The 13,292-nt window shown below is 44.2% G+C and overlaps 1 protein-coding gene across 2 annotated transcripts in view; it reads right to left on the reverse strand.

The window, feature by feature from the left end:
• TMTC1 (transmembrane O-mannosyltransferase targeting cadherins 1) overlaps positions 1–13,292 on the reverse strand; it is a 151,774-nt gene that overhangs the window by 81,698 nt on the left and 56,784 nt on the right. For both annotated transcript variants that reach the window (XM_084306509.1, XM_084306508.1), the window contains exons 6-7: positions 11,615–11,696; positions 10,197–10,300 (exon numbers count right to left, since the gene is read on the reverse strand). In XM_084306509.1, the coding sequence (XP_084162635.1) occupies positions 10,197–10,300; positions 11,615–11,696 (186 nt within the window). The remainder of the gene's footprint in view (positions 1–10,196; positions 10,301–11,614; positions 11,697–13,292) is intronic.

Below are 13,292 nucleotides of genomic sequence, written 5' to 3' on the forward strand. Positions count from 1 at the left end.
GAAACCCAGCAACACAAAACCTGGTGCAGCTTGCTCATGCTGGGGTGCGCTCAGCAAAGTTACATGCGGCGCTCCCACACCTCTGCTCAGCTGGAGAACAGCAGAGCTGTGCATCGCTCTTAATACGGCGACAGCTCGGAAAAGGTTGCCAGGATCTATTTACAGCTACTTAAAAGCCAAACCGAGATCCATTCCTTGCTTTACACTAAAATGCATATCCATTTATACCAATCTGAATAATGTCATGGCATATAACACTGTTACAAGTGTTTATTTTAGCATTTTCAGAAGCATCAAGTTAGGTTTGTACTGGAACCAAGTTTTCGGAATAATTGTCCTTCTAAGCCCTGCATGTTACCATTCTCAATAAGCACCGAAACATCCATGGAAGTTGTTTAATGAACCACAACACACTGCAAACCTTCTCCTGCTTACTCAGAGCAGGCTTTCAGACAGTGAGATGGATTGACAACTGGCTGAACAGCCAGACCCGCAGGGTAGCGGGCAGCGGTGGGAAGTCTCCTTGGAGGCCAGTAATGAGCCGAGTACCCCAGGGGTCAGTACTGGCTCCGGTCTTCACATCTTCATTAACGATCTGAACAATGCAGTAGAGTATGCCCTCATTAAATTTGCTGCTGATACAAAACTGAGGGGAGCAGCTGACTCACCAGAGCGCCGTGTGGACATGCAGAGGGACCCTGACAGGCTGGAGAGGTCGGCGGGCCAGAACTTCCTGAGGATGAATAGCCCCAGGCACCGGGACGTGCTGGAGAGCAGCTTGGCAGAAAAGGGCCCGGGGTCCTGGTGGACACCAGCTGAATGTGGGCTGGCAGCGTGCTGTTGCTGCTAAGAAAGCTAATGGCATTCTTGGCTGCACTAGGTAAGGTACTGGCAGCGGGTGAAGAGGTGACCCTGCCTCTCTGTTCAATGTTGGTGAAGCTGCACCTGGAGTGCCACATCCAGTTCTGGGCCCCCCAGGTCAAGAGAGACATGGACATACTGAGAATAGTACAGTGAAGGGCCACCAAGATGATTAAGGGACAGGAGCACCCCTCCTGTGAGATGCTCTGCCTGTTTGGCCTGGAGAAGAGCAGGCGTGGGGTAATCTCACCAATGTCTACAAACACCTGAAGAGAAAGTGTACAGAAGATGGAGCCAGGCTCTTTTCAGTGGTCCCCAGTGCCAGGACAAGAGGCAATGGGCACAAACTGGAACATAGGAGGCTCGCTCTGAACACCAGGCAGCCCTTCTGTGCTGTGTGGGTTGCCCAGAGAGGCTGTAGAATCTCCCTCGGTGGAGACCTTCATAAGCCACATGGACATGGTCCTGGGCAACCTGCTCTAGGTGGCCCTGCTTGAGCAGGGGCTTGGACCAGATGGACCCTGAGGTCCCTTCCAACCTCAACCATTCTGTGATTCTAGGCAGGAAGAAACGAGAAGATATTTTGGATCTGTGCAAGCTGCAACATTTCAGCTAAAGACAGACTAGACACTTTTCTGCATCTTCCCCAATAAGACAGGAGCTGATAAATCATTGTGCAGCACAGAAGAAATAAGCAGTTTGCTGCCACAACAAATTGAGTCAGTTTAACAAATTTTAAAAGGAATTCAGGATAGCCAGATTAGAGCATGTTAAAGCATTTCTGATGGAAGGTTAGGTCACACTGCTGTGGGAGATGAGAAAACAGACTCTGGGACGTGTGCTGCCCAGGAGAGGTTTATAAACAAGTCTCCTTTTCTCTGTGCTTACAGGGTTTTCATCTTCTTCAAAAGCCATGTGCATAGCGCACTGCCAGAGGCAGCTCCCAAAGGAGATGGACAACTGCTCTGTTCCATTACGGCAATAATTAGCATCCTAAATACACTCTGCCAAGAGCGGTGAACTATTTCAAAGCTTGAGACAGTGACTACTGCCTTTGCACAGTCAACTGGTTCACATCTCCAGACATTGTATTAGAGATTCCTTGGCTGGGTCTCATTGTCAAGCCTGAACACTCTCCCTGAACTTGCACGTGCCAAAAGCAGACATAGAAAGCAAGTCCCAGGAGGCTGCTGCCTGACTTTAGCAGGACTTTTTAAGCTGCAAGAAAGCCTTAAGTGAGCTCTGATCCAAGGAAAAGTTTGGATATGCTTTCAGCTTTGGCAAACTATCCTAGAATGAGATTGATGGCTGTACAAAATAAGGCAGTAGAAACTATCGCTATTCTAGGTCCTAGAAACAGAAAAATAACAAGATGCTAATAATAGATAGTGACAACCATGCTGCTTTTACTTGTGGATCTCAACAGCACGTGATAGTTTTCCATATCCGTGCGGCTCTCGTATCACGACACTAAGTAAGGAGAAAGCTAGATGCCCGAGAAACGTTTGAAGAACATTCTCTCCAAAGTTGACACGGCAAGGAGATAATTTGCAAATTCTGAATACTTGAAGATTCGTGGAACGATTCCAGAAGCTAATTACGTTTCAGAGGCCTACCTGTAAATGGCAACAAAAGTATTTTCTTTTAATTAGTTGACTAAGTGAATTACATTTTAAATTAATGATCTTCTCTATATTGCTGTTCGTGTCTCTTGGAATTCCAGGGGAGAAAAATCCCTGCCTATAACATCTCCCTCTCATCAGCTAATCTCAGACAAGGCAGAGTATTACTGGTGATGTGATTGGAAGAATCTGCCTCTTAATTGGCAACCAGTTTTCCCCCAGGCTGGTTAACAACATTTGCATTACAGCAGAGTCATTTTTTATTTGCAAATTGAACATGGAAATCCAAGTTTCAGCAGGTGTCAAGTGTTGTTTTTTCCTTCTCAGAATCTCTGGCACACTCAGAAAAACAAAACTTCTGTAGGTAGCAGGTGTTGTCATGGCAATCCAGTTTGTTTAGTTTTAAATTTTTAAGTATAAGTGTACTGTTGCATGCCTTATTTAAGATAAATACAGGATGACTCACATCTAGAACCCATAGCAGAAAACAACTATCTCAACTGATTGCTTCTACTGCAAAAAAATGAAAATAAAGGGTGCTACTTAAAGCCATAAACAATACAACATAAAAATACTTGAGGGATTGTCTGTTACCCTTTGCTGTAATAGAGACTAACGAGCTTGGAAAAGCTCTAGTCTCAGCTCTGCCAAACACGGACGATCTGAGCACATGAAGATCGTGAGACTAGCTTAAAATATACATATAGTTACAGAAATTTATGGGGAGTTTCATTTGCTATCTGATTTGGGAGCATTTTAAGTTTTTTTCCCCTGTTCCCAGGGAACGATTATAGATTTCTCTTCAAAACTGAGTGATCACAAGATTCAGACCATGCCCTACCAAGGCTGCGTGGAAAAGTGAGGGCCAGTGAATTTTTTTATAGCTGCACACAGTGGTGCAACCTACAGCCTGTCTACTTCTGGGACAACACATCACATCCCCGACAAATAACAGAGGTCCACCTTTCCCCCACAAAACCAGTGGGGTATACATCCACAAATGTAAGGCTTTACTGCACTAAGGATTTTAGCAAGGCAAGAGCAAAAAACATTCTCCTTCTTGGGAAGAAGATGGACCTATCTAGGAGATGGGTACTAGAAGTGCACTAAACTAATGCTTTGGAAAAGGAGGAGTTGCATGTAAAAGGGTGGGGGGTCTCAGAAGCAGGAAGAAGATTGTTGTCCTTTCAGAAAACCCTGATGATGTTAACGGTCTTCTCTGAAGGCAGCCTGCCTATTGCCAGGTACTCAGGGAGCTTTCACTTCAGGTAATGGTGAGAAGCATACCTTTATTAGGGAAAAGAGCTTCTCACTTGCATTAACAGCTGAAGTAACTTTAGCTCCAGGCTCTCTTCATTCACTACAAAGCCCTAAAGCCAAATGTGCTTGATGAGCCGAGCCACTTCACAACACTGTCCTCCCAGGACACATGTGGCTGCAATTATAACCAGGTGGTGTTATTTAAAGGTATTGTCTTAAAATCGTATGTATTTGCGCTTCCCCTGGGGAGCTGCCAGTCCAGTCATACCTTCCCACACGAGTTTATTTTACGGATCTATTTTACATTGTCAGCCTAAACATTTTCTTTTCATAGCCTTAGAAGAAAAATATCGTGCTGTGTCTATCCAGCACATCCTGTGACAGTGGAGTAAGAATACACAAACAAGAGAGAGACTAATTCCAATTTAACATCCAAATCCAAGCATCAGCTAGGCAGAAAACACTCATAATGGGAAAGTGCTTGTGCAGTCCCTTTCATCAAAACTTTCACATCTAGGGGAAAAGAGCTGTCAGAAGTAGAGGATAGGAGCAGAGGAGTACCAAAAGACTGCTGCAGCCTGATGAAGAGCAAGGTAACTCCCTGGAAGGTGGGTTGGCATGCAGCAGGGGCACAGGGGGGCACTGCCGGAAGGGCTCTGATCTGGTGAAGGGCTCTAGCAGTTGTGTCAGCTCTGCTAAGAATCTGAAAAATGTCAAATTCTTCAAGAGGAAAGACTTTCAAAGAGCCTGTGCATATCCTGTGAAACCCAAGCCTGCTGTCAGACTTGCAATACTGGAAAGCCTGGGACTGATCTCATTCTTTTTTCTTCCTCTCCACAGGCCTGTGTGCTGTGAGAGAAGCGTGCCCATCGATCAAACACTGTGCTCAGCTCACCTCAGCCCCAGCCATCCCTCACCTGGAGCTTCCCGGCCTGCTCCCGAAAAGGCCCATTGAGGCAGCGGGGATGGAAGGTCCTCAGGCAGCAGCTGAGATGCTAGTTGCTGATCCTCAGGAAATTAAAAACCCAGAGGTTATAAAGTCACTGTGATAACACATCTGGAAATGGTCATTATACCTCAGAGCATCACCTACCCCTACCCTGTGCAGGCAGGAGTGAAAGGGCCGCCCAGAGCACAGTGCTTTGCCTCAGAGGCTGGCTGTGGTGCAGCCTTCATGCATGTGCTTTGAAGAACAAAATGCATTCATTGTCTACAGGGGTTGACAGCCTCTGTTTCAGCTGCACCCGTGCACTCCAAACACCAGCTTTCAGCAGGGAAGGCTCGTGGTGGAAACAGCACCTCAGCAAGCGCCATGGCCTACCAAAAATGCCTCTCCAGCTGACTTCCAGAAGAGCACTACCTACACCTGCATTTGCTCATTAAAACAAGAAAACTTGGATATACTCAGATTTGAGGATATACTCAAATCTTTCATGTGGCTCTGGGAAGGCAGGTTCCTTGGGGAACATAATGCTACTGTAGGTTTGCCTTTGCTCTGTAGTGTCATCTTCCACACATGCTTCCCCTCCCCTTCCCCTCATCATTACAATAACAACATTTTACATTTAACATATGACCTGTCTAGCCCTGGGTAGACCTGATAGCAATTCTGACAGACGTTGCTGTTTTACTTTTTGTACAGATGTGGGCCCAAATTCTGGGTGCCCAGAGAGATTGTGCATAGGGCTGAAGAAGGTGCACCTTTGGGCACACAGAAGAAAGCCCTGACTAAGCAGGCAGACCTTTTCCACTCAGGAAGCACATCCAAACCTGGGTAATTAAAAGGCTGATATATTGCAGGGGTCCATTTTAATGCCAACTTCCAGCTTAAGGTCAGTGCAAATCACATACCAGAGGAGTCACTACTCTTTACTGCCTTGGTAGAAGTGGCTGGCACAGAGACCCACATCTCCAGCACGGGACTGCCATGTGCCTCTCTGCAGTTCATCCCCTTGGATGTTGCAACCACAACGATTAAATGCTCCAAAATCAGTCACAAATCCATATGAAAATGCCTATGTGCCATTTCTTATCTATAGATAAAAATTCTTATAAGCATTTCTTCAGCTTTCTGCAGGACTGAATTCTCATTTACCTGATTGAAACACCAAAGAAAAGCAGAAAGCCAGCTTACAGAGAGAACAGTTCAACCAGAGGACAATGTCATCAAGGCAGAAATGTGTTAACTATTTAATGCAACAACACAAACCAGACTGCTTCATGACCAGAGTGATCAGCCAAGGGATAACACGAGGCTAATGCCGGAAGAAGTTAATAAAACTTGACTTCCAAAGATACAGTTAGGAAGAAATACATTTTCTTAGTTTGCAATTACTGGCAGGATTTAATGTTTCACACACCTTAAGACACGCTGTACAGTGGGCTTTTTTCCTTGTCTTACCACAGTGCTAGTAACACAATCTGTTTATTCGGAGGCCTCCTACTTCTTTCCCCTCAAGAATGGGGGAATAAAGAAACGTTGTGCAAAACGTCTGAAGCGTGACAGCTCACCAGTCAACACCCTGCTAATACTCTAGCTGCACTTCAGCACAGGGATTGCACAAAGCTCTCCAAACCTTTCTAATTACTTTCTTCCCTAACTTTCATCTAATTCAAGCAAGAATTTTGTAACAGAGGTTTGGGATTGGTTTTTGTATCACAACAGCTTTCCCATTGCAGATGTTGGGATGCCACAAGTCACAGTGACTGGAAATCTGTGTTCTCTAGGGTAGGTCACTGGAGAAGCTACTTATTTTCTGTAGCATACAAGATTGTAATGGCAGTGCTTAGGAACAGTGGGATTCCCAACATTTTCATTTCTGCCTCAGCTGGGAGAGGGAACGATGGACAGATTTCTTCTCATATCACCCTTGCCAAAGCAACACACTGGAGCGAATGTGGTTTTCGTTTATCTCACTGGGAGTTTTAAGGTATTTGGGAATATTAGAAAATCCATCACCTTTCGGGGATGGAAAGTCATTTTCTGACTTGTAAAGAGTTTATTTGAATCCCCACTCACATGTACTTGTAAAGACTGTAATTCAGTGAACATACTGAACAGTGTTTTTTTTGTTGTTTTTTTTTTTTTTTCTTTTTTTAAGATCGAAAAACTCACTATTTCACAATGTTTCTTCTTCCAAATAGTTAATCAATTCTCTGTCTACATTAATATAGTCTCTCTCAACACCATCCAAGATTGCATACAGGTTAAACACTACATATGGTCATGTTCTAGGGCCAAACTGCACCACACAAACAGTATGCCCAGACTAAGACCCTCTATCCAGCAGTGACCAAAAGTTAATGACTATCAGAACATATAAGAAAAGGATAAGATGGTACTTTTTTTCTAGAAAACCCTCTTTGAGCCTGCATAAACTTTAAGCACAGACACAACATTCTACAGAACAAGCTCCCCAGATCAGTTATCTGTTGCAAGCCACATCCTTGGCTTGTTTTGAACCTGTTATCCTCTTAGATTTTTCTCATATTCTTTAATTTCTGTATGCTCCCCTCCTCTACACAATCACAGACACAGAGACCTCCTTCCTAGCCTCGGTCACCTAATTTAAATTAAAAGCATCGTATGGGCTGAAAAAATATGACCTCTTTAGCCAATACTTTTTCAAACTCAACCATAACTCACTTCTACCCCTACTCTTTGCCACTCTCTAATAATCCTTGACAGCTTTGGGACAAATTGTACCTGTACAGCCCAACAGCTGATGCAGAAACCTTGCAAGAGTTAACAACAGTCCTTGGGGTTCATCCTATGCCAGGCAAGACCCCAACTCCAGATTTAACCTCATATATTTTATGACTGCCACACATTTCCAAACTATTTTTTAAAAAAATATTTATTTTTTTTATTCCATTTGTTGTCATCAGCCTTCTTCCTAGCCCTATAGACTTGGCAAAGTCTTAACATAACTTTCAGTCCTGCTGAAAACCATAACATTAACCCTGGCAAGGCATGCCACATTTCCACATTTCCAGCTCAGTGCAAATGAAGACTTGTGCTTGCAAGCAGAAACCTCTATTTGTGCTGTCTGATTTTCAGAGTTACAACTCCTCTGCTGCCTGAGCCACTGACCCTTATTTCAGCCGTACTTCAGGCATTAGCAGACACCTCAAATCTGGCCTTGCTTTTGGCTTCATGGGCTTTGTCTTTTTTATCACGTAACATTCTCAGTCTCCAGTCCCAGGTGAACTTGAAGCCACTTGGCCTCATACTGTAACCCCATTACCATACTCCATCCAGCCTCAGAGCTGCTGCAAATCTTGATACCAAACCTAATTTACCTACTTTTACAACTCATCCCAAACTCCAAATAACATCCTGGCTTTACCTTCAGTGCTATGAGCTGCCTTCAAAACCTCACTAAAGCTTCTCACACCAACTTCCCATGTCCTGCTGCTGCAGGTGTCCACAACTGAGGATCGCACGCTGTTCAGCAGCTTCCCCAAGGCTGGACCATAACAAAAAACTCTATGTGACAGGACACCCACCAGCCAGGCAAGTGACCACGCATACCAACACCTACCTGGATCTTGAATATCCTCAAGCATCTTCAAGGATCTTGAATATCCTAGACCCTAAGCTAATGCCACCCCTAACACCAGGGCCAGCACTTTTTATCACCTCCAAATCCACCCTCAAGCATTTTACTGTTCTAACACCTCTTATTTCTACCCTGTTGAAATACAAGGCATTAAAAGCAATCTCTTCTCTTCTGCCTCCTTCTTTCCTGCACCTAAGCTGAATGCCAGGGATGGGTTTTCTGGATGGAAGATACAGGTTTCTAGGGAAGTTGGCTGAAGTGAGGGTTAGGATCAAGCTCAGAAGACATGGAAGAGCCAGGCTAACTGCAAGGCTTTAGAATCCCTCCAGAGAAACAGTAACAGTTTTCACTTGGAAGGGTTTCTATAGTGACTTTTCATGATGTTTGGAGCAGACAAGTTGCTGGACTGCAGGTGAGGCCAGGGCTGCTGCTGGGGCCAGTGCAGAGGTCAGCCAGCAGCACTCTCACTTGTCCTTCACAGGGCTGTTAATAAAAACAGTCGCTGTTTCATACCCCAAGAAGCTTAGCTGTGGGGTTTAAAAACCTTCCCCAGTCACTGGATGATATAAAGAGACAAACACCCGAAAGACATTTGCAGCACAAAATAAGTAATTGGAATCAGCCCAGGATCACTTAGGACTTGATGACCCCCGTCTTAGCATAAACATATCAAAAAGGGACAGCAGCAAAACCTTCACGCTGTGCAGCACAGAGTCTGGTATTAACGACTCTGCCAGAAATGCTGCGAACAGATCAGAGCTTTCTAAATCAGACAACTTGCTTCCTGGAAGCACTTTTAGCCTTGATGGTAATAGGAGCTGTTGTCACATTATCATAAAGGTCTCCCAAATGAGATCCAGCCCGACTCTGCAGCAGATGTTGAATAAGAATTTCTTGATCTTAACCTGTGTCTCAGCTGCAATTCTACTGCTAGAATTAGGAGCCAATGAAGCCAGAAAATGACAGAAAAGGACCATTCCTGTTTCACTTAAGACACCAGGAATTTCCTCCAGAAGCCTCCAAAGAGTCTTTCCCCGGTTTAGTAGCAAACCACAACAATCAGTTATGCACGTGGCCCTGTCTTAAGAGGAAGCCAACTTCCCAGCACTTTCTTGGAGCACTGGTCTAGCTAGGTCTGGAGGGAAGAGCTAAATAGCAGAAGCTAACACCCTGCAGGTCAGGTCCAGCAGAGACACAGGGATGTGGCATCAGCCCACCTAACCATACAGCAGGTCTCTGGCAAGGAAAAAAAAAAATCATTTTGTGTCAAGTTTAAGTATTTATGTATCTTTAGAAAAAAAAGAAAAGTGATGATAAAATAACAGAATAAAAATCTGTTAACACAAATTTCAAGTTCCTTGTTTTTATTACACGTGGCAGCCCATCCTATGCTCAGCCAGAACTGCACCAGCAGGGCAGTACCACACGCCACCAGGATCCCACCTTCCACCTTCACAGTCCTGATCAGTCACCCGTATTTCACCACCATGCACAGACAGCCCCTCTTACACAAACTTCAGCTGAAGCTAAAACTCTAAATACTTGCATCCCATACCTCAGGAGCAGCCAGTTTTAACATTTAGGCCTCAATCACCGGGTTTTCCAGTCCCATGCTCAGACAACTAAACTATACACTTGGGGCTTTGCATAAAAATAAATCCAGAATTTTCAGTAAGAAAGGATGTAACAGAACTCTCCAGGAACTGGAACATGCTTTGGGGTTCAAATAACGCTGATTGTTTTCTATTCTAAACAGAGCAATAAGGAGAAGTAATTAAGTTAAGACAACAAAACAAGCCTTCTCATTTACCATCTGTAAAACATTTTAGTGCAAGGAAAAAATAATGCCATGACAACAGTTTTGAAAACTTTTGTTTGATTAGTGGTGTACCTCGTCAGCAGATAGGGTGAGAATGAAGCTGGATTGTCCTGTTCTGAAAACATTGGCATGGATCCTCCCATTATCCAGAGGCGGAAATACAAAACGAGAATCACCTTCAAAGAAGAACATCCAGGTTAGTAATGTGCTGCTAAGAGGAACTAAGGCCTCTGCCAAATATTTTTTTTGATAGCTCTCTTGGCGCTGTGCTGTGCTCAGAAGAGAGTCAGCTCAGCTGTTTAGGCAAAAATCAATTCTGACAGCCCGTGCAGGTGGCAAAATTCAACTCTGAGGCCCTTGTGTTTACCTTCCCAAGCATCTGAAGCCCACAGGCAGGGGAAGAGTCCATTTCAAGGGCTGACACAGGCAGGGTGCAAGTCTTTTCTGCTCAGGGCAGACAAGCCTACCCTGGCTTCCCGGGCCCAAGCAACCCCATGCCCCACTGCCCCCCTTTCCATCCCACCAGCCACCACCTCCATGCACACCGCAGGCTTGCTGTGGTGCAGAGCCCTGGGAGCAAGAACTTGTGTAGTAAGGCAAGAGCACTCATCTTCTGGACACCAGCTAGAGGACTCTGAATATACAAGTGACAAACGTGTCAGCTCTCAGCACAGACAGCACGCTGCGTTGTCCTCCCCGCTTCACATGTAGCATTACTCAGAGGAACCAGCACATTGCAGCTACCCACAACAAAAGCAGGATTTTGAAGGACAAATCCATCACCCTGCTGTGGCTCAGACTGTGGAGTTTAGCCACTGACCTCTAAGTAAATGGAGAGGGAAATACAGGGCTCGTGTCTTAAAAGCTATTACTATTCACTCATGCTGGCACAGGTCTAAGGACAAGCTCCATCGATGTTTCTCATGCTGTGTAATCCTAATTTCTGGAAGGACTTCTGTGGGCTGGCAGCTCACCACCTTTCTGGGAAGCACTTGTCACTGCAGGACAAACGAGGGGATTTGGCACCTTGAGGAGCATGGGGATGGGGAGTTGCACACCCAGCAGACCCAGCGTTGTAGTGGTGGTTTTCTCCCCAACAACATGTCAAGTGCTGCTTGCACACCAGGAATTTGCAGGCAGAGCTGTTCTTGCCACTCTGCACAAGCCCTGCTGTGAAACTAACAGCACGCCACTGAGAAGTTAGGATTTGCCAGTCAGCCCAGTGCCACAGGTTCCCCCTGTACTCAGGGCAGGAAATGCCTGCAGATGATTACACCGTTGTAATGGCAACCACTATAAATTAAAAGAAAGTTTGAACCAAAACCATAGAGCCTTGTTTCTGCCCAGCTGAAGTTTTCTAGACTGTTTCCCAAGACTAACTTTGTGTTAACATTCATCATCTCAGCTTTCCAGCTCTTTTGGGGTACTCCCATTAATACTCATTCTCATCACACACACGGAAATACATAGCCAAGCCCATTCATACTTACATAGCTTATTACCAGGGCAGCTCTCTTCAAAAACGGCCTTGCAGTGTACAAGAAATTCTGGTTGTTATTTGCAGTCAGGTAGCTGAAACATAAGGAAATGTAGTTTTGAAATACTTTCAAACAATAGCTCATTTTTCAAACTAGAAAAAAGCTGTGCATTCAATTTAACCACCCTCAACTACCTTGCTATAATAATCACACCCCTTCTATTCTTCAAAGCCTTTTCCAGGTGAAAACTTCACCTGGAAAATAGAGACCACTTGACATAATAATAATATATAAGGCATTGCAGCATCCCCCACAAAATCTGATTTTTATTTTTTAATTACCAGTTAACTCCTTAATCCTCAGGAAAACCCATTCATCTCACTGAGCTTGCTGTGCTCAGTCTCCCAGAAGAATACACGGAGGCACATTTTTAAAAGGTCAACCAAACACATTCAATTTCAGGCCATGATTAAAATGCAAAAACTCCTTGTTCCCAGCTCACTACTCAGTCTCTAGAGATGGGAAGAACTGTCTAGTACAACTCAACTTACTTTAAGCATTTTTTTAAAAAGTGTATTCTGCACACTTGTTCCATTACAAGCCTACTGACAAGGTGTTATAATAATTAAGTGCACACAGACAAACACACAGGTGGCTTATTGTTACGAGAGTGCTCATGAAAACCTTCCTCCTTCTCAATGAATAAAATTAAACTGTATCTGGAGCCAAAACTACACATTTCTTTTAACACAAGGTAGAAGCACTCGCCCAATTCCAAGGAGCGTTCTTAATATAACAAACGGTGGCATCCCTATGACATTAATTCAATGTTTATTCCATTTCTATGGAACTTGATAGAGTTTTTGTCACTGTAATAAAGTGCTGAGAAACAAAAAGAAATACAGAAGAGATGATAAGAATATTTTAAGCAGAGAGGAACTAGAAAACCATTGGAAACTTGACAGATAATTTTAAGAAGTTACAAATAAGAAGTAAACAAAATAAATTCAGAGCCCAAACATTTGCAGGGTCTTCCGTGTAACAAATACTCTGTACCGGGACACTCTATTTAAATGATTTACAAAAATTACAGAATGAATCACACCACCTGCACACACGTTAGGTTTCCAAGTATGACAGCATCATACATTTCCCCCATGAACATCTAGCATATAAACGTATTTCCTTCCCACATTCCTCAGCACAGTTTATCATCTGATTGCTTCCACCCTTCGAGTCTCAGAAGAAAACAGGACCGTAACACTTCCTAATGCCGCCCAGGGTATTTAATATCTGGCTTTTTGTTCACATTTTCTATACTAGGAAGTTTGCAGCCCTGGTCACCATGGAAAGATCGATAAAAAATTGCACTGCAAACAAAGGCAACAGGGGCAAAGCCAGCAAGGAGCAGTCAGCATTTCACATCAAGAAAGCAGGGCATTTGGGTGCCCTCTACAAAATAGCCCTTCTTTAGAAAACTTTCCACGTCATGCCTAACACTCAGTAACCAGGCCATACATCGTGAGCAAAGCCAAATGACTTTGCATCTTTGGTGTCTACTTATTTCCAAATGTTGACATTTAAGCGCAGGCTCTGACTTAAATGTCAGCTGAGTCTTCAAGGGCTGAACTCTGCAAAGTGCAAAGTTTTTTGAGCTCCCACTGACTTCAGTCAGGCTGAAGCAAGTACA

Source organism: Netta rufina (genome assembly GCF_964035555.1).
Source record: "Netta rufina genome assembly, chromosome: 1".
Lineage (NCBI taxonomy): Eukaryota > Metazoa > Chordata > Aves > Anseriformes > Anatidae > Netta > Netta rufina.